The sequence below is a fragment of the Mobula hypostoma genome, chromosome 13 (assembly GCF_963921235.1).
Source record: "Mobula hypostoma chromosome 13, sMobHyp1.1, whole genome shotgun sequence".
NCBI lineage: Eukaryota > Metazoa > Chordata > Chondrichthyes > Myliobatiformes > Myliobatidae > Mobula > Mobula hypostoma.
This window is the reverse complement of record NC_086109.1, coordinates 97,398,303-97,420,492: the sequence shown is the minus strand read 5'-3', so window position 1 is coordinate 97,420,492 and position 22,190 is coordinate 97,398,303. Positions and strand designations below refer to the sequence as shown.

Sequence of the window (22,190 nt, the reverse complement as noted above, 5' to 3'; positions counted from 1 at the left end):
CATGTTTGACCAATTTAAGCGACAAACGGGATAAAAAAAAGATCAAGGCGTCCCGGTCAAGAGCGAAACACAAACCGAACTAGATTTACAGGGGGATGGGAACCAGAGTGCCAGAGCTGACAGTGTGGCTGGGGTGAAAATAAATGATATTGAAAGTTTAAGCAAATCAGCTGATAGAAAGGTTGTGAGTGGTGGTAAAAATCTTCTGAGGTGTATATATTTCAATGCTAGGAGTATTGCGGGGAAGGCGGATGAGTTGAGGGCGTGGATTGACACGTGAAATTATGATGTTGTACCAATTAGTGAAACTTGGCTACAGGAGGGACAGGACTGGCAGCTTAATATTCCAGGGTTCCGATGTTTCAGATGTGATCGAGGCAGAGGAATGAAAGGTGGGGAGTAGCATTGTTTGTTAGGGAAAATATTACAGCAGTGCTCAGGCAGGACAGATTAGAGGGCTTGTCTACTGAGTCCTTATGGGTGGAGCTGAGAAACAGGAAAGGTATGGCCACATTAGTGGGATTGTATTACAGACCACCCAATAATCAACGAGACTTGGAAGAGCAAATCTGCAGAGAGATAGCAGGCAACTGCAGGAAACATAAAGTTGTGGTGGTAGGGGATTTTAATTTTCCATACATTGATTGGGACTCCCATACTGTTAGGGGTCTAGATGGTTTAGAGTTTGTAAAATGTGTTCAGGAAAGTTTTCTAAATCAGTATATAGAGGGACCAACTAGAGGGGATGCAATATTGGATCTCCTGTTAGGAAACGAATTAGGGCAAATGACAGAAGTCTGTGTAGGGGAGCACTTTGGTTCCAGTGATCATAACACCATTAGTTTCAATTTCATCATGGACAAGGATAGATCTGGTCCTAGGGTTGAGGTTCTAAACTGGAAGAAGGCCAAATTTGAAGAAATAAGAAAGGATCTAAAAAGCGTGGATTGGGACAGGTTGTTCTCTGGCAAAGATGTGATTGGTAGGTGGGAAGCCTTCAAAGGGGAAATTTTGAGAGTGCTGAGTTTGTATGTTTCTGTCAGGATTAAAGGCAAATTGAAAGGAATAAGGAACCTGGTTCTCAAGGGATATTGCAACTCTGATAAAGAAGAAGAGGGAGTTGTATGAAATGTATAGGAAACAGGGGGTAAATCAGGTGCTTGAGGAGTATAAGAAGTGCAAGAAAATACTTAAGAAAGAAATCAGGAGGGCAAAAAGAAGACATGAGGTTGCCTTGGCAGTCAAAGTGAAGGATAATCCAAAGAGCTTTTACAAGTATATTCAGAGCAAAAGGATTGTAAGGGATAAAATTGGTCCTCTTGAAGATCAGAGTGGTCGGCTTTGTGCAGAACCAAAGGAAATGGGGGAGATCTTAAATAGGTTTTTTGTGTCTGTATTTACTAAGGAAGCTGGCATGAAATCTATGGAATTGAGGGAATCAAGTAGTGAGACCATGGAAACTGTACAGATTGAAAAGGAGGAGGTGCTTCCTGTCTTGAGGAAAATTAAAGTGGATAAATCCCCGGGACCTGACAGAGTGTTCCCTCGGACCTTGAAGGAGACTAGTGTTGAAATTGCAGGGGCCCTGGCTGAAATATTTAAAATGTCGCTGTCTACGGGTGAGGTGCCGGAGGATTGGAGAGTGGCTCATGTTGTTCCGTTGTTTAAAAAAGGATCGAAAAGTAATCCGGGAAATTATAGGCCGGTGAGTTTAACGTTGGTAGTAGGTAAGTTATTGGAGGGAGTACTAAGAGACAGAATCTACAAGCATTTGGATAGACAGGGACTTATTAGGGAGAGTCAACATGGCTTTTTGCGTGGTAGGTCATGTTTGACCAATCTACTGGAGTTTTTCGAGGAGGTTACCAGGAAAGTGGATGAAGGGAAGGCAGTGGATATTGTCTACATGGATTTCAGTAAGGCCTTTGACAAGGTCCCGCATGGGAGGTTAGTTAGGAAAATTCAGTCGCTAGGTATACATGGAGAGGTGGTAAATGGATTAGACATTGGCTCAATGGAAGAAGCCAAAGAGTGGTGGTAGAGAATTGCTTCTCTGAGTGGAGGCCTGTGACTAGTGGTGTGCCACAGGGATCAGTGCTGGGTCCATTGTTATTTGTCATCTATATCAATGATCTGGATGATAATGTGGTAAATTGGATCAGCAAGTTTGCTGATGATACAAAGATTGGAGGTGTAGTAGACAGTGAGGAAGGTTTTCAGAGCCTGCAGAGGGACTTGGACCAGCTGGAAAATGGGCTGAAAAATGGCAGATGGAGTTTAATACTGACATGTGTGAGGTATTGCACGTTGGAAGGACAAACCAAGGTAGAACATACAGGGTTAATGGTAAGGCACTGAGGAGTGCAGTGGAACAGAGGGATCTGGGAATACAGATACAAAATTCCCTAAAAGTGTCGTCACAGGTAGATAGGGTCGTAAAGAGAGCTTTTGGTACATTGGCCTTTATTAATCAAAGTATTGAGTATAAGAGCTGGAATGTTATGATGAGGTTGTATAAGGCATTGGTGAGGCCGAATCTAGAGTATTGTGTTCAGTTTTGGTCACCAAATTACAGGAAGGATACAAATAAGGTTGAAAGAGTGCAGAGAAGGTTTACAAGGATGTTGCCGGGACTTGAGAAACTCAGTTACAGAGAAAGGTTGAATAGGTTAGGATTTTATTCCCTGGAGCGTAGAACAACGAGGGGAGATTTGATAGAGGTATATAAAATTATGATGGGTATAGATAGAGTGAATGCAAGCAGGCTTTTTCCACTGAGGCAAGGGGAGAAAAAAACCAGAGGACATGGGTTAAGGGTGAGGGGGGAAAAGTTTAAAGGGAACGTTAGGGGGGGCTTCTTCACACAGAGAGTGGTGGGAGTATGGAATGAGCTGCCAGACGAGGTGGTAAATGCAGGTTCTTTTTTAACATTTAAGAATAAATTGGACAGATACATGGATGGGAGTTGTATGGAGGGATATGGTCCGTGTGCAGGTCAGTGGGACTAGGCAGAAAATGGTTCGGCACAGCCAAGAAGGGCCAAAGGGCCTGTTTCTGTGCTGTAGTTTCTATGGTTCTATGGTTTCTATGGTTCAGTGTTCTGCTCACTGCTCAGTGAGGATTTACTCACCTCAGTGCAGGACTGACTCTGCAGTTGAGGCCTCGGCTTCACTCTCCTCAGCACTGAACTGGCTCTGTGGCTGTGGCCTGCAGTCATCGGGCTCTTGGACCACCTTCACTCCCCTCAGCACCGAACTGGCTCTGTGGCTGGGCTCCTGGACCGGCTTCACTCTCCTCAGCACTGAACTGGCTCCGTAGCTGTGGCCTGCAGTCATCAGGCTCCTGGACCGACTACAAAGCTGAACTCGGCCCATGGCTGTGTACTCACTCTCGGGGACTCTACAGTTTGGTTCATGTTCTGTGTGCTTTTTGAACACATTTTTTATTGTTTGCACAATTAGTTTTTTCCCCACACATTGGGTGTTTGACTGTCTTTGTTGAGTGGGGTTTTATTGTATTTCTTTGTTTTATGTTTGCCTGCAAGACGACAAAATCTAAGGTTGTACATAGTATACACACTTTGATAATAAATGTACTTTGAATGGGGGTTTCTGCATTCTTTGATCACAGCCACTATTGATAAGAAATTAATTTAAAGAAAATCATTATTTAAGAAAGTTTTTATTTGATACAAAATTATACAGTGGAAGATTTGTAATCATCTTTGTTTATACAATTACAAGGGTAGGCTGAGAGAGAAATCTGAGGAAATGCTCTGAATTCACTGCAGTTTTTAATAAACTGGATCTCAATTTACATGAAGCCAGGAGCTGACGTCTGGAGCACAGTCTCTTTCATACTTGAACAAGTCCTGCTGCTTAGTGAGATGCCAGCGTTACCAATTTAAGAGTGGTCACTTGAGAACCCTCAGTGGAAAATGTCCCAACTAAATACTAAACAAAATCATTGGCCAGGCAGGTAAAGGGCACTGGGCACAGATGGGGTGGCAGGACACGAGCTGGCTCTCCAGGAACAGATGCTGAACACAGAACATAAACAAGCTACAGTGTCATCCTTTTCAACACATCGGACAGCAGACAGTAGTCCCCAGCTACCTAACCCTGTGCAATCTTGTCAAACACTGGCCACTACTGAAGGAATGAGCCTTCTCAAACTCGCACGGCATAAATTAATAGTAATTAAAATGGAGTATAATTGTTTAGCTCAGCTCAGTGGGTTGAATTAACGTCTTGTTATGAAGACAAGACCGTTCATGGTCAGAGCAGCATCAGGATGAACAACGATGTACAAAATATCATCACCTACCATTTCCTGAACAATACACTCACTCAATACACTGTCAATTGGGCAGCGTTCCACCTTTCACACAGTGAATAATTCACCCCAGGAATCTTTCCAGTGTTGTGTTCTCACACTGGATTTTTAAAAGTGTCTCAATTCACTGACACATCTTGATGGCATTTGAATTGAACCCATTAGGAAAATCAGTGACAACAATTATCAACAAGATTCTCATTTTTGCAATTATTTTTGTTAATTACAACAAAAGTTGGTTATTTAATTTAGATTTCAAATTGTTTTTATAGCTTAAATGTATTCCTGCTGTTGAGAGTTCCTTTCAAATTTCTTAAAAAAAAAACAGACGTTATTAAAGTTCTATGACTCAACTTTTTAAATGATCTTAGGAAGGGAAAGAGACACTGCAAACCCATGGAGCATCCTTCAGTTACAATGAAATAAGAAAGCCTCAGTTACCTCTGTGAGTGGCAATTTCTACCCACATTGTGCAAAGACACCTCCACTACATTTCACTAATCACCAGCATGACTCCTTTCTGCTTTTGTCTAGATAATATTTCACATTTGCAGCATCTCACAGAGGCAATGCAGTAGTCAACAGATAAAGCCAAGAGCCAGAGCCTTCTAATTTAACAGGAGATTTCTCTTGGGCATTGAGGAAAGGTGTGAATGTGACTGTGCTTTTCAGAAGGACTCAGTTTTTGTGGAATATTCTGGGTACGGGCAGATTCCTTTGTGTCTCATCTCTTTGTCCTCAACCTCCATCCTTGCGTCCACAGATTGCTGTTCAATCACCAGGATTTCAGCGACCATAAAGCACAACTGTCTGAGCCATGCTCTGACCGCAGGACTGTTATACTTGGGTTGCTGCCGCGCCCTTTTGTGTCACAGTGATAGAGAAGGCTGTCCTTCCCATAGGATCTGGAACCACTGGCTGTTTGAGTGCTGTGTTTGCCTCCATGTCCACCTGACTTTTTAAAGTATCTGCTTGTTTGAGGGCAGATGCCCAAAGGCTTCCAGCTTCTGTCGATAGGCCTCGGCCTCCTGCTCCTTCTCAAAGAGCTGCTGCCTATACTTCTGCGCCTCGCGGTTGGCTTCTTCCAGCTGTTTCTGTAACACTTCTTTCTCCTAGAACCAAAGCACAGCAGATCAGTACAACTGTAGCCCCACATTAGCCTGCAGGGCAGGGTAGTGTGTTGCTCTGCCAATATCTTCAGCTAAGTGGCACAAAGGCCTGCAGATTCTGGGATCCAAAACAAAGAAGTCAAAGCACTGGGGGAGCTCAGTGAGTCAGGCAGCATCCATGGAGGCTGAGGGATAGTCGAGGGAGACTATGTTTCTGGATTACTATCTGTCTGCCTTCACAAATGCTGCCTCACCTGCTGAGCTCCCCAACCAGTTTGGTTTTTTAAAAATTTTGCACTGGATAAAAGCTGAGGCCAATCACACAGTCTGGTATGAGACGAGGCCTTTAGTCCTGGACTGGTGCATGTGTTGAGGGAGCTGTTCCAGTTCTGCATTACAGCCATGAGGGATGCGGGGCAGAGAACGTGCCAGATTCCTGCTGCCGATTCCATGACGAGGTTTCAGCAGTCAAGTGTGAGTGTGCTATAGTCTTCCAGTACCAACAAACTGCTGGCAGGATGTTCTCCTCCCTCCCCCATTCCCCCAGACTCTGTGAATCCTCCTTCAGTGCCAACCAGGCAGGCAGCTGGATGAGGGTGGATGCTTCCGTTCAAAAATAATTTGTTGTGTTGTGTTCTGTGGAACATTATGGGCATACTATGTTGGCACCAGGAAGGGAGGTGGCACTTGCGGGCTGCCCCCAGCACATCCCGGTGTGTCGTTTGTTAATACAAACCAGGGAGCCAGTCCATGTTTTGATGCATGTGTGACAAATAAATCCAAATTCGAATGTGAATCAAATCCCAAAATCAGGAAGAAAGAATTGGTCAGGTGTGCATTCTCTCATTCCACAAAGTGGTGAAATACTTGTCATTAAAAATATTTACTAACTGAATTTGAACTGGAGTTACAGATTGCTGCTGACAACCTGCACCAGTAGCGGGCAAATACCATCTTCCTGCAGCAATGTTCAATACTCCCAGCTGTTCCACCCCAGGCACCCAGGTTTTTCTCCCCAACCACACTCCCCCGTCCCTTGCCTGGGGCATCATATCCTTTGACCTGTTAGATCTCTGCTTCTGAGGTGTGAACTGATTCGCCATACACCGTGGGTTTCGCATTGCCAACCCTGGCAGTGGTAACACTTGCTGCGTGCTCCCAGCTACTGAAAGCAAGCGATGTACAGAAGAGAGGACACAGTGGCACGAATATACCTTCCCAAGGAATTTAACCTGTACAAATGGTGAAAAATATTTGTGTTACCTCTGAGAATTCCACAGAGTCCAGGGTACAAGTTTCTGGAACAGAACTTTCTTGTATCTGAAAGGCAGGAAAACAAAACCAAAATATTATAAATATTTGTTGCATGTATTATTTACAGAAAAACACTACCGCATTATAAAGAAAAACAGTAAGTTTAATTCCTTTGTGCGGATACTTTATTTTTACAGTCAGTTGTCATTATCTCCAGTTACTGGGAAACCTACCCGTGTCTATTAATTCCAAATCCCTTGTGTGTTTTCCATGTCTGTATTGAGTTATTACCCTCAGATCTCCAACTATTTTGTTAAGGAAGATTGTACAGAGATGTTGGTAGCTGACTGGAATCTGGATTCCAGTGGGAGTGTGGCTGGATTCCGTTTCCTTACAAACATTCCCACTCCTGTGAACTATCTGTTGCTTCCAGTGTAAGGAAGGGTGCTGGATGTCTATCTACTTTCAATTCCAGGTAAGTCTACCCTCTCAACTTTTCAAGATTTAAGATCGTTTAATGTCAATTCCAGTACAAAAGTGTAATGGAGAATGAAATAATTGTTACTCTGGATCCTCTGCAACATACAGTGAAATGTTGCACAATTACAGATTGTCAGTTTGACGTGGCCATCACTGAATCACAGCCAACGGTTGCTTAACGAAGCCTGCTGAATAATCACAGGCACACTGCGCCCCACACCCTCTAACATCATTTACAGACTTGCAGGCATTGCTTCCCCAGAGATCCAAAGACACACTACAACAAAAATTGAAAAAGATGAACAGACCTCAGATCCACGGCACCCAATACATCATCATGTGCCAGTCTCCAACCGCCTAAAATCGAGGAAAAGCTTTGATACAGTGGAGGAACTACCGCACGGAACATCCCCCCCAAACATACAGGATTGACCTCTGGTAACAAACAGAAGCCAGAACCTCACTACACAATACAGTGCAAGACCCCACAGAAATGTTGCCAGACGGGGCACTGCTTGACAGACGGAAGTGGTGCACTCTCAACAGAGCGAGAGCGGGAGTTTGTAGGACAGGAGACAATATGGTGAAGTGGGGTTTAAAGACCAGCAAATCCTGTGAGTGTGGCAAAAGGGTGCAGAACATTGAACATGTCCTGTGCAACTGCCCACTCTCACCTGATTTAGCTGACACTGACCTGCTCAACATCAACCAACCAACACTAGAGTGGCTGGCTGTCTGGTGTGACAAGCTATGATGATGAATCATGGCTGAAGGATGATTGTAGTTGGGAGCTGAATGTCCAAGGTTACACGTTGTATCAGAGGGCTAGGAAGGTAGACAGTGGGGGTGGTGTGGCTCTGCTGGTAAAGAATCACTAAATCTGCAGAAAGATATGACATAGGATCAGAAGATGTTGAAACCTTGTGGGTTGAGTTAAGAAACTGCAAGGGTAAAAGAACCCTGATGGCAGTTATACACAGACCTCCCAACTGTAGCTGGGATGTGGACCACAGGTTACAACGGGAAATAGAAAAGGCATGTCAAAAAAGGGAGTAAGGAAAATTACAGTGGTATGAGAGAGGAGTTGGCCAAAGTAAATTGGAAGGAGCATTGGCAGGGATGTCAGCAGAGCAGCGGTGGTGTGTGTTTCTGGGAAAAGTGAGGAAGGTGCAGGATAGATGTATTCCCAAAACAAAGAATAACTCAAATGGCAATATGTCCAACTGTGGTTAATAAAGGAAGTCAAAGCTAACATTAAAGCAAAAGAGAGGGCATACAACAAAACAAAAATTAGCGGGAAGATAGAGGGTTGAGAAGCTTTTAAAAAGCTACAGAGACTAACTAAAAGAATAATTAGGAAAAGATGAAATATGAGAACAAGCTAGCAAACAATATCAAAGTGGATAGTAAAAGCTTTTTCAAGTATGTAAAAAAATAAAAGAGAGGTGAGAGTGGATAGAGGACCACTAGAAAATGAGGACAGAGAAATAATAGTAGAAACTTAGAAAACCTACAGCACAATACAGGCCCTTCGACCCACAAAGTTGTGCCAAACATGTCCCTACCTTAGAAATTACTAGGGTTACCCATAGCCCTCTATTTTTCTAAGCTCCATGTACCTATCCAAGAGTCTCTTAAAAGACCCTATCGTATCTGCCTCCACCACCGTTGCCAGCAGCCCATTCCACGCACTCACCACTCTCTACGTAAAAAACTGACCCCTGACATCTCCTCTGTACCTACTTCCAAGCACCTTAAACCTGTGCCCTCTTGTGGAAGCTATTTCAGCCCTGGGAAAAAGCCTCTGACTATCCACACGATCAATGCCTCTCTCATCTTATACACCCTTATCAGGTCACCTCTCATCCTTTGTCGCTCCAAGGAGAAAAGGTCGAGTTCACTCAACCTGCTTTCATAAGGCATGCTCCCCAATCCAGGCAACATCCTTGTAAATCTGCACCCTTTCTATGGTTTCCACATCCTTCCTGTAGTGAGGCGACCAGAACTGAACACAGTACTCCAAGTGGGGTCTGACCAGGGTCCTATACAGCAGCAACATTACCTCTTGGCTCCTAAATTCAATTCCACGATTGATGAAAGCCAATGCACCGTATGCCTTCTTAACCACAGAGTCAACCTGCACAGCTGCTTTGAGTGTCCTATGGACTCAGACCCCAAGATCCCTCTGATCCTCCACACTGCCAAGAATCTTACCATTAACACTATATTCTGCCATCACATTTGACCTACCAAAAGGAGCCATCTCACACTCTTCTGGGTTGAGCTCCATCTGCCACTTCTCAGCCCAGTTTTGCATCCTATCAATGTCCCGCTGTAACCTCTGACAGCCCTCCACACTATCCACAACACCCCCAACCTTTGTGTCATCAGCAAACTTACTAACCCACCCCTCCACTTCCTCATCCAGGTCATTCAGAAAAATCACGAAGAGTAAGGGTCCCAGAACAGATCCCTGAGGCACAACACTGGTCACCGACCTCCATGCAGAATATGACCCGTTTACAACCACTCTTTGCCTTCTGTGGGCAAGCCAGTTCTGGATCCACAAAGCAAGGTCCCCTTGGATCCCATGCCTCCTTACTTTCCCAATAAGCCTTGCATGGGTACCTTGTCAAATGCCTTGCTGAAATCCACATACACTACAGCTACTGCTCTTCCTTCATCAATGTGTTTAGTCATATCCTCAAAAAATTCAATCAGGCTCGTAAGGCATGACCTGCCTTTGACAAAGCCACGCTGACTATTCCTAATCATATTATACCTCTCCAAATGTTCATAAATCCTGCCTCTCAGGATCTTCTCCATCAACTTACCAACCACTGAAGTAAGACTCATTGGTCTATAATTTCCTGGGCTACCTCTACTTCCTTTCTTGAATAAGGGAACAACATCCGCAACCCTCCAATCCTCCGGAACCTCTCCCGTCCCCTTGATGATGCAAAGATCATTGCCAGAGGCTCAACAATCTCCTCCCTCGCCTCCCACTGCAGCCTGGGGTACATCTCATCCAGTCCCGGTGACTTATCCAACTTGATGCTTTCCAAAAGCCCCAGCACATCCTATTCCTTAATATCTACATGCTCAAGCTTTTCAGTCTGCTGAAAGTCATCACTACAATCACTAAGATCCTTTTCCATTGAGTACCTCTGCTATTTCCTCTGGTTCCATACACACTTTTCCACTGTCACACTTGATTGGTCCTATTCTTTCACGTCTTATCCTCTTGCTCTTCACATACTTGTAGGATGCCTTGGGGTTTTCCTTAATCCTGCCCGCCAAGGCCTTCTCATGGCCCCTTCTGGCTCTCCTAATTTCCTTCTTAAGCTCTTTCCTGTTAGCCTTATAATCTTCTAGATCTCTAACATTACCTACCTCTCTGAACCTTTCGTAAGCTTTTCTTGACTAGATTTACTACAGCCTTTGTACATCATGGTTCCTGTACCCTACAATAACCTTCCTGTCTCATTGGATCATACCTATGTAGAACTCCACACAAATATCCCCTGAACATTTGCCGCATTTCTTCTGTACCTTTCCCTGAGAACATCTGTTCCCAATTTAAGCTTCAAGTTCCTGTCCAATAGCCTCATAATTCCTCTTCCTCCAATTAACCGCTTTTCCAACTTGTCTGTTCCTATCTCTCTCCGATGCTATTATAGAATTATGATCACCATCTCCAAAATGCCCTCCCACTGAGAGATCTGACACCCGACCAGGTTCATTTTGCAATACCATTTCAAGTACAGTCTCTCCTCTTGTAGGCTTATCTACATATTGTGTCAAGAAACCTTTCTGAACACATCTAACAAACTCCACCCCATCTGAACCCCTTGCTCTTGGGAGATGCCAATCGATATTTGGGAAATTAAAATCTCCCACCACGACAACTCTGTTATTATTACACCTTTCCAGGATCTGTTTCCCTATCTGCTCCTCGATATCCCTGTTACTATTGGGCAGCCTATAAAAAACACCCAGTAGAGTTATTGACCCCTTCCTGTTCCCAACCTCCACACACAGAGACTCTGTAGACAATCCCTCCATGTCTTCCTCCTTTTCTGCAGCCATGACACTATCTCTGATCAACAGTGCCACGCCCCCACCTCTTTTGCCTCCCTCCCTGTCCTTTCTGAAACATCTAAAGCCTGGCACTAGAAGTAACCATTCCTGTCCCTGAGCCATCCAAGTCTCTGTAATGGCCACCACATCATATCTCCAAGTACTGATCCACGCTGTAAGCTCATCCGCTTTGTTCACAATATTCCTTGCGTTAAAATAGACATATCTCAAACCATCGGTCTGAGCACGTCCCTTCTCTATCACTGGCCTATCTTCTCTCACACACTGTCCAAGCTTTCTCTATTTGTGAGCCAACAGCCTCTTCCCCAGTCTCTTCAGTTTGGTTCCCACACCACAACAATTCTAGTTTAAACTCTCCCCAGTAGCCTTAGCAAACCTCCCCGCCAGGATATTGGTCCCCCTGGAATTCAAGTGCAACCTGTCCTTTTTGTACAGGTCACACCTGCCCCAAAAGAGGTCCTAATGATCCAGAAATATTTATCCTCCACCTCATTCTATTCCTATACTCAATATCACGTGGCACAGGCAGTAATCCCGAGATTACTACCTTTGTGGTCCTGCTTCTCAACTTCCTTCCTAACTCCCTGTAGTCTGTTTTCAGGACCTCTGGCTGTTCTCCCTCCCACTGCAGGATATCATGGATGCGAACTGAAACATCCCGGACCCTGGCACCCGGGAGGCAAACTACCATCCGAGTTTCTTTTCTGCGTCCACAGAATTGCCCATCTGACCCCCTAACTCTGGAGTCCTCTATCACTACTGCCTTTCTCTTCCTTTCCTTACCCTCTGAGCCACAGGACCGGACTCTGTGCTAGAGGCACGGCCACTGTCACTTCCCCCAGCTAGGCTGTTCCTAATGGGGGACAACAAGATGGCAGGTGTACTAAATGAGTATTTTGCATCAGTCTTCACTGTGGAAGACGTGAGCAGTGTGCCAGGTGTTGAAGGGTGTGAGGGAAGGGAAGTGAGTGCAGTTCGTTTGTACAAGGGGGAAGATGCTCAAAAAGCTGAAAGGTCTAAGGGTACATAAGTCACCCGGGCCAGATGATCTGCACCCTAGGGTTCTGAAAGAGGTAGCGGTAGAAACTGTGAAGGCACTCATAACGTTCTTTCAAAGATCATTGAACTCTGACATGGTGCCAGAAGAGTGAAAAATTGCAAATGTCACCCTGTTCTTTAAGAAAGGAGGAAGGCAGCAGAAAGGAAATTATAGACTGGTTAGACTGACCTCAGTGGCTGGGAAGTTGTTGGAGTCAATTGTTAAGGATGAGGTTATGGAATACTTAATGACATAGGACAAAGTCACCACGGTTTCCAAAGGGAAAATCTTGCCTGACAAACCTGTTGGAATTCTTTGAGGAGATTACAACTAGGATAGATAAAGGGAATGCAGCGGATGTTGTATATTTGGACTTTCAGAAGGCCTTTGACAAGGTGCCACACATGAGGCTGCTTACCAAGTTAAGAGCCCATGGTATTACAGGAAAGTTACTAACATGGTTAGATCACTGGTGAATTTGTGGAGTTTATTACCACAGGCAGCTGTGGAGGCCGGGTCGTTGGGCTGTTATTTAAGGCAGAGCTTGATAGGTTCAAGATTGGACAGGGCATCAAAAGTTATGGGGAGAAGGCTGGGGAGTGAGTCTGAGGAGGGGAACAAGGATCAGCCATGGTTGAATGGTGGACCAGACTTGATGGGCAAAATGACCTAATTCTGCTCCTATATCTTATTGTCTTCCTCCTCCTGAAGTCAATAATCAGCTCCTTGGTCTTGCTGACACTGAATAAGAGGTTGTTCTTATGGCACGACTCAGCCAGATTTTCAATCTCCTTCCTATATGCACATTCATCACCAGATTTGAATCAGCCTATTACAGTAGTGTCATCAGCAAACTTGAAAATGGCACTGGAACTATGCTTAGCCACATAGTCACAAGTGAAAAGCAAGTAGAGCAGGGAGCTAAGCACACAGTCTTGTGGTGCACCTATGAAGGAGATTGTGGAGGAGATGACACGTTTCATCATTGTGGATGTTTGTGCTATTGAACAATAATCACTGAGGCAGGTCACCACGTTCTTCTTGGGCACCTGTATAATTGAAGCCTGTTTGAAACGAGAGGTTAAAGATCTCTCTCAGTGAACACTACAGCACAGGTGTTTGGCATTGGCCAGGTACCCCGTCTGGGCCGGATGCTTTTCGTGGGTTCACTCTCCTGAAAGCTACTTGCACATTGATCTCAGAGACTGAAATCATAGGATCGCCAGGGGCTGTGGGAGCTTGTGATGGTTCCTCCATATTTGACTGTAAAAGTGAGCTAAGGCAGCGCTGAGCTCATCTGCAAACCTCCCGTGGTCACCTCTTTGTTGTTCAGATCTCTGGAACTTTGCTCTTTAGCCTCTGCCTGCTTGCAGGTAGAAGGACAGCCAAGTGATGCAATTTACCAAAATGCAGTCTGGGCAAGGAATGGTAGACATTCCTTTTCTTAGTATAACAGAGGTCTAGTGTGTCAGGACCTCTGGTGCTACAGGTATATGCAGTAATTGGGCAGAGTTTTCTTCAAACAAGCCTGATTGAAGTCCCTGACTATGATCTGAAATGCATCAGGATATACTGTTCCTTGTTTGGAGACAGCATCATGCAGCATTTCAAGTGCTTGATTACAGTCGGCCACTGGTGGTATATAAACTGTGTTCAGGATTATGGAGGAGAACTCCCCTGGTAAATAGAATGAATGGCATTTGACCATTAGGTGTTCAAGGTAAGGGGAATGCGAGTTCGATAAAACCGCCACATTGGAGCACCAGCACGAGTTTATCATGAAACACACACTTCTACCTTTTGGTTTTTCTGAATCAGCAATTAGTCCATATGGAAAGTCGAGAACCCTTCCATTTTGATTGCCATATCTGCTGTTAGAAGAAAAGCAAGTCTCGCTCAAACATAGAATATTTGGTGGTTTTGGGATAAACCTCCCATGCTTGCTACTTGGAGCAGAAGTCCTGTACTGTGGCAAAGCCAGGTAAGTTCAAAGGAAAGGGTAGGTTAACCAAGTCTTCCTAACCATTAAGCCACACGGCACTGGCTGCGACCACACTTCCCCGGCCACCAAGTGAGAGCCTGGCACTCATTGTCCACTTCAGGACACAGATTCTGTGGAGCGTACTGAATGCCCAATAAAACCAGACAATGCAATGCCCTAATATAGAGAGTGGACAGTCTAAAGCAGCATCTGACTTCCAAGTAGGCTCAGTAGCTATGATCAATAACAGTCCACGTCACAACCTTCAGTTAAAACTAAAAATAGAAGCAAGAGTAAAATTATTCTATGTTTCTGTTACCCTTGCCAGCTGTCATCTCCTGATGAGCAGGAGGCTCAAATATCAATACCACATCCTCAGGAAAGCACTTGGCACAACCTTAAAGCACATTAATTGGTGACAGAATAGACAAGGGTTCTGCTTCTGTCCTGAGTTGTCAGTGTAGTCCAGGACTGACCACACTTCACCAGGTTCATAAATCTGTGAAGGGATGGAATGCTCCAGGAACCACATCCCGAAATGTTATTCCAGACAGGATAAAGGTAGCTCAGTCCTCCAAAACAGTCAGCTGTGTAGTCTTTAAGCTTAAAGGGTTTTTGTTCAATGTTGATGTGTTGCATTGAATGAACCTTTAATCTGGCCCCAGGAATGATGACCAAAAACACGTGACATGACTGAACCAGATTTTTTTTTAACTTCAAGTTTCAAACGACTCTGTGTCTGTGGGGCAATTACATTAAGCTACAACCAGAACTTCTGGAAGATCTATTAACACAGACTCTGCAGATGTTGGAATCCAGAGTATGCTGGAGGAACTCAGTGGGTCAGGCAGCATATATGGAGGGGAAACCTAGCTGATGTTTCGGGCTGAGAGCCTTCATCAGGACTGGAGAGTTTGTTGAAGTTTCGCAGACTTATGCAGATGGCAAATGTATGCAGCCTAGCCACCATCAGTTATTACATAGTTCTCAGCTACTGATTCTCTATTCTGCATGTTTTTCTCAGTGTTCCCCTGCAGACCCAAGTACTAATGGTGTAGTTACAGCTGACTTCCTTGTTTCTATAAGATCACCTTTTGGTTAGCCAATTTAAAAATACATAAACACAGATTACTCTGTTTCTGACCCAAGGGCTTGGATGTGTTCCCTGATTGCTTCCTTTGTGACCTAGCCCTTCTGGTAAACTCAAGCTAATTTCTCCAGGGGAGAGCAGATAAATCCCACTTCTACACCAGAAACACAAAAGTGAACAAAGCCATGCCCTCTTCTCACTGACACCATCAGGGACAAGGTACAGGAGCCTGAAGACACACTCTCAACCTTTTAGGAACAGCTTCTTCCCCTCTGCATCAAAGTAATGAATGGTAATATGAACTCACGTATTTTTTGCTCTCTTTTTGCACTACATATTTAATTTAATATAGAGTATATACATTTTTTATTTGTAATTTTTTAATGTATTGTTGCCACATAACAAATTTCACGACATATGCCGGTGATATTAAACCTGATTGTGATTCTGATTTTGCCCCTATTGTCCCAAGGTGGATGTGGGGTGAGGTCTAGGCAATGCTCTTCACAGGCTGACAGTATTGTGATTTTGAGGATCATCTGGACGAGAGTTTGGGAAGCTATTGTTCCCATTAAGCTTCGAAAGAAAGAGAAACAAATAGTGCTGTATATCTTTGTCTGAAAATGCCTGATTAGAAGAATTAGTGAAGTGGTTTTAATACGGGAATAGACTGAATACCAATAGCCTGCAACACTGAAAGCTAATAGTGTAAAATAATAATAAATTACTATTTCTTGATATGTCACATGATCACACTGTTACTGGTGACTTCCTACAGATAGCTGCGTGCCCATCAGTTTTATAAAGCTCTCATCAATTGGCCAATTGGCCTAATTCTGCTCCTATGTCTTATGGTCTCTTCAATGCATCAGTGAATGGTGGAACACTGATTCAGCCTTACAGCCCAACAAACCTTGGTTCAATCCCGACCTTGCTTCCTCCTACTTGCCAATGGTGGTGTGGATTGGAAGGTTAACTGGACATTGTAAACTCCACTAGTGTAAGTGGCAGGAGAACAGAAGGTGAGCAGGAGCTAATGGGAATGTGAGAGGAAAGATGGGCTCAGGGGAAACATCAAAACAGCATCTGACTATGCATGGCATCACAGAGCCTTTAAACTGAAGTCAATCAGCAAAAGGAAAAGTCTCTTGTGTATATATAAGTAGGGGGCTTGATAAGGTTCCTCATGGTAGGCTCATTCAGAAAGTCAGGAGTCACGGATCCAAAGAAAGTTGGCCATGAGGATTTGGGATTGGATTGGTTTGGCCCTGTGGATTTGACATTGGCTTGGCCGTGAGGTTTGTGGATTCGGGATTGGCTTGGCCTGGTCATGTAGATTCGGGATTAGTTTAGCCATGTAGATTTGGAATTGGCTTGGCCGTGAGGATTGGGGATTGGCTTGGCCGTGAGGATTGGGGATTGGCTTGGCCATGTAGATTTGGGACTGGCTTGCCCACAGAATGCAAGGTGTGGTTGTAGATGGAGTGTGTTCTCCCTGGAGGTTGGAGCCCAATGGTTTTCTGCAGGGATCTATTCTGGAACCCCTGCTCTTTGTGATGTTCAGAAATGACTTGGATGAGGAAGTGAAAGGGTGGGTTAGCAAGTTTGCAGATGACAAGAAGATTGGAGGAGCTGTAAACAGTGTAGAAGGTTGTTGTAAGTTACAATGGGACATTGACAGGATGCAGAGCTGAGCTGAGAACTGGCACATTATAAACACACAAAATTTTGTAGATACTGTAAATACAACAAAATGCTGGAGGAACTCAGCAGGTCAGGAGACCTAATGAAGGGTCACGGCCTGAAACATCAATTGTTTATTCCTTTCCATAGATGCTGCCTGACCAGCCGAGTTCCTCCAGCATTTTGGATGAGAAGTGACAGATGGAGTTCAAACTGGGAAAGTGTGAAGTAATTATTTTTGCAAGGTCAAATCTGAGGACAGAGTACAGGGTTAATGACAGGGTTATTGGCGGTGTGGAGGAACAGAGGAATCTTGGGGTCCACATCCATAGATCCCTCAAAATTGCCACATAACTTTTCTTTACCCAGAGAGTGGTGGGTGTGGGCAATGCGCTGCTAGGAGTGGTGATAGAGGAAGACACATTAGGGGCATTAGATAGGTACATGGATGACAGAAAAATGGAACGCTATGTAGAAGGGAAAGGTTGGATTAATCTTCAGAATAGATTAAAAGATTGGCACAAAAATGTGAGCTGAAAGGCCTGTTTTGTACTGTAATGTTCTATGTTTAGAAAATAAAAAGCCTATGGTTGCCTAGGTTCAACCTCCTGCCTCAGGACATCACCACAGCAGTTCCATAGGACAGTGTCCTAGGCACAACCATCGTCGGTGCTTTACCAGAGACCTTCCTTCTGTGAAATTTGCTGATGACTGTACAACATTCTCTCCCTGTATACAACACTTCAGCAAACAGTCTCCATGTCCGAGTGCAGCAAGACCCAAACATTCAAGCATTGTTTGATAAGTGGCGATGACTAAGTCTAAGAGAGAGTCAAATCACCTACTCTTGACATTAAGACCATCATAATCAAGTTCCCACCCATAAATAGATACTTTATCGATCCCAAAGGAAATTACAATGTCACAGTAGCATTACTAGTGCACAGATATACAAATATTTGAAGAGAAGTAAGAAAGAATAAAAATGTTAGCTTGAAAATAAGATGTGCAAGACTTACAAACCAAAGATTACAAGACCACTTACCCAGCTATAGTTTGACTCATTATAGAGCCTGATGGCCGGGGATAAGAATGACCTCATATAGCGCACTTTGGAGCAGCGCAGTTGTCTTAGTCTGTTACTAAAAGTGCTCCTCTGCTCAGTCAAGGTGGCATGCAAGGGGTGAGCAACATTGCCCAGAATTGGCAGGACTTTCTGCAGGGTCCTTTGTTCTATCACAACCTCCAGTGTGTCCAGTTTGACTCGTATGATTAAGCCAGCCTTTCTAATCAGTTTATTGAGCCTGTTGGCATCACCCATGTTGATGCCATTGCCCCAGCACACCACCACATAGAAGATTGTACTGGTGACAACAGACTAGGAGAACATGTGAAGGAGAGGGCTGCATACTCCGAAAGACCTTGGTCACCTCAGGAAGTAGAGGTGGCCCTGGCTTTTCTTGTACATCACCTCTGTGTTAGTGCTTCACTCAAGTCTGTTATCCAGGAGCACCCCCCAGGTACTTGTAGGTCCTTGCTATCAATAACAGGGAGCAATGCAGGCTTGGTCTTCCTAAAGTCCATCACCATCTCCCTTGTCTTACTGATGTTGAGCTGCAGATGATTCAGCTTTGCAACATTTGACAAAGTGATCCACCAGGGCCCTGTATTCACCCTTCTGTCTATACACCCAACTACTGCTGAGTCATCAGAGAATTTCTGCAGGTGACATGACTCAGTGATGTATCTAAAGACTGAGGTATACGGGTAAACAGAAAAGGAGCCAATACAGTCCCCTGTGGGACCCCAGTGCTGCTTAGAGTCATGTCTGACAACACAGCTCTGAAGCTGCACAAACTGGTCTGCCAGTCAGGTAGTCCGTTATCCAGGATACAATGGAAATGGTAACCTGCATTGAATGGAGCTTTTCCCCCAGCAATGAGCATTGTATGGTATGGAATGCACTAGAAAAAGATCAAAAAACCTGATCCTTCCCATACTGCCCTGTTTATCGAAATATGCTGGAGGTCACTCATGACTACAACCCAAATGGACCAGACACACAAACACCACAAATGCATTTCAGAGGCTGGGGACGCTGCAGAAACTGACTAACTTCCTGACACAAAGCCTTCCCAGAGTCGACAAGATACAGCTCAGGAATATGATAGAATACTAAAGATTAACTTTATTTGTCATATGTACATTGAAACATGGAGATAAATGTGTCATTTGCATCAATGACCAACACAGCCCAAGGATGTGCTGGGAAGCTCAAGTGTTGACACGCTACTGGCACCAACATAACTTACTCACCCTAACCCATCCATCTTTGGAACGTGGGAGGAAACCCATGTGGTCACAGGGAGAATGTACAGACTCCTTACAGACAGTGAACACGGGTCACTGGTGCTGTAATAGCGTGTGTCACCTATCCACTTAGTGCAGCCCCAATGACTCAAGAGACATAAAAGCTGGACTAAGCATTCATTTGACTGACATTACATCAACCACCTAACTGTTCCCTCCACAATGGCACACAATGCGTACCATCTACAAAATGGATTGTACTTACTCTGTCAGCTACATCCACAGCAGCTCCCAAATCTGTGACTTCTTTCACCTTGAACAAGGGCCACAGAGACACCATCAGCCAGACTCCTGAAGTCTCTTACTACCCTGACTTGGAAATTTATCACCTTCCTTCATCATCACTGTGTCTTCCACTGGGGGTGCTACAGTAGCACAGCGGTTAGTGCAATGCTGGAACAGCTTGGGGCGTTGGAGTTCGGAATTCAATCTCCACAGCATCTGTAAGGAGCTTATGCGCCCTCCCTGTGATCATGTGGGTTTCCTCTCACAGTCCAAGGACGTACCAGTGAGTAAGTTGACTGGTCATTGTAAATTATCCTGTGATTAGGCAGGGTTATATCAGGGGTAGCTGGGCAGTAAGGCTCATTGGGCCAGAAGGGCCTGTTCTCTCTGTATCTGTAAATTAAATAAATTAAATTAAATACAGAAGCTCCCTTTCTAATAAAACTGTGGAGCACCTTCACCAGGTCAGTAATGGTTCAAGGTTCAGGGATCAATTAGAAATGAGAAGCGAATTTTACAAAAATTAAGGTTTCTCTGACTGAGACCACAGAGTTCCAAGCAAAGTCAAGCAGAATGAGTAGAAAATTTCTGTGGCCGATGTCTTTCAAAGCAACAACACAAAACAAATCCAAGGGAAATTACTGAAAGATGAAGGTTTAAAACAATGCAATTTCCCTTCCAGATAGCAAAGTATTTGCAATTATGTGCACTGCTGATATTTGGTGAAGTACCCGTTACTGATTTATATAAACAGGAACTTCGGATACATTTATGTATCAATTCTTAAGCAAAATTTCATGAGAATTAAGTTGTAACAAAGGCCCCAGCATGAAGATCCAAGAACATATGGACAGGCATTGATCTTGTCAAGAACGATGATGAGATGGAGTACAGAGAGGAAGTGGAGTGGCTGGCGGCTTGGTGTAAGAATAACTCAAGCGCGAACATAGAGAAGACACAGGAAATCATTGTGCACTTCAGGAAGGAGCAGCCAAACCATCCCGTCCCCCTCTGCGAATACATGGCTCCTCCATACAGAGAGCTACGTGCACCAAGTTCCTGGGAGTTCACATCACAGATGGTCCCTTAATATCACTTCCCTGAACAAGAAGGCACAGCAGCACCTTAAGACGACTAACGCAAGCAAGGCTCCCACCCCACATCTTAACTGTGTTTTACAGGAGCAGCATTGAGAGCATCCTGACAAGTTACATCGCCATCTGGTATGGAAGCAGTCGAGCATTGGACCTGAAGTCTCTACAAAGAACTGAGCAGCCGAGAGGACTTTTGGGGTCTCCATACCATCCATCAGAGACATTTATCAGAAGCGTTGCAAACGCAGGGCCCTTAGTATTATCAAGGATCCCACCCATCCATTCAGCATCCTCTTGGACTTTCTACCATCAGGTAGGAGACTCCAATGCACAAAAGCAAGATTGGTGAGGATGAAAAACAGTTTCTTTCCCCAGGACATTAGGCTTCTGATCTCCCAGCCGCATCGTATTTGAAATGTTACTGATTAAACTGTTCCGTACCTGACAATATTTAATATTAATGCCCTTTAGTTTGTTATTTATGTGTGATTCATCTATAGATTTTCTCCTTACCTTCATAAGTTATTGTGTATTATGCATACTACTGTGTTTTACACCCTGGTTTGAAGAAATGTCATTGCATTTCTATATACATTATTTAAGTTATATATGTATGTAGTTTAATTGTGACTATCTATAAATGATCGTTGCATAGGAAATATGAAATAGAGAGATATGAGAATCTGTGGAATTCGATGTTGACAATGTACAGAACTCTACAGCTCCTAATGCAAAACCATCAGAAAATTTGCGTGGTTGACTGAAGTGCAGGTTTTATTTGCAAAAGGTTTTTAAAAGAGAAAACCTAGATGACAAGATTATTGGATGGGCCGAAGGCACGGTTATTATGTTCTATTATTCTATGTCAAATTTCTGACTATTGCAGACACAACCAGAGAGCAAAGAGTTTAGCCTTCATTTTAAAATATGACAAAAAATAAGAAAGCAAAAAAATCTTTATTACACTATGTTCCCAACAGAAACACATCAACTGTTTTCAACTGTGTTCCTCTTCGTAAAGAATTACAAGCTGGAAAACATACTACACCACGTGGATGAGATTTTAATAGTTCAGTAGATATGCAGAACAGGCCCTGTGTGAAACAGACTGTGGTACCTATTTCAAATGATGTCGTATCTGTTAAATAGGGGCCGTGGACAATTCTGATTTGATGAAGAATGGGTGTGAAAGCACAGAGGAACATCTGGAAAAATTTCTGAAACGCTCGTTCGCTGCTGTCATTTTCACTGCGCGGTCGGGAATCTTTTGGAGGGTAGGCCTCAAAATCCCCGGCCTTGCCTGCTTTTGGCAACCGAGAAAGAGGTCGAATCGCTCAGACAGAGATGGCGCTCAGTACTCGGTGTCGGACAGCTGATCAGAGCTCGAAGTTTTCGGATGACTCAGAGTCGGATTGTGGTCAGCACGGCA

At 44.1% G+C, this 22,190-nt stretch overlaps 1 protein-coding gene across 8 annotated transcripts in view; it reads right to left on the bottom strand.

The window, feature by feature from the left end:
• Nucleotides 1-3,673: 3,673 nt before the first annotated feature.
• gabpb1 (GA binding protein transcription factor subunit beta 1) overlaps nucleotides 3,674-22,190 on the bottom strand; it is an 82,669-nt gene continuing 64,152 nt past the window's right edge. For all 8 annotated transcript variants that reach the window (XM_063066304.1, XM_063066306.1, XM_063066302.1 and 5 more), the window contains 2 exons: nucleotides 6,708-6,764; nucleotides 3,674-5,447 (listed from right to left, as the gene is read on the bottom strand). In XM_063066304.1, coding sequence (XP_062922374.1) covers nucleotides 5,295-5,447; nucleotides 6,708-6,764 — 210 coding nt within the window. In that variant the 3' untranslated portion in view covers nucleotides 3,674-5,294. The remainder of the gene's footprint in view (nucleotides 5,448-6,707; nucleotides 6,765-22,190) is intronic.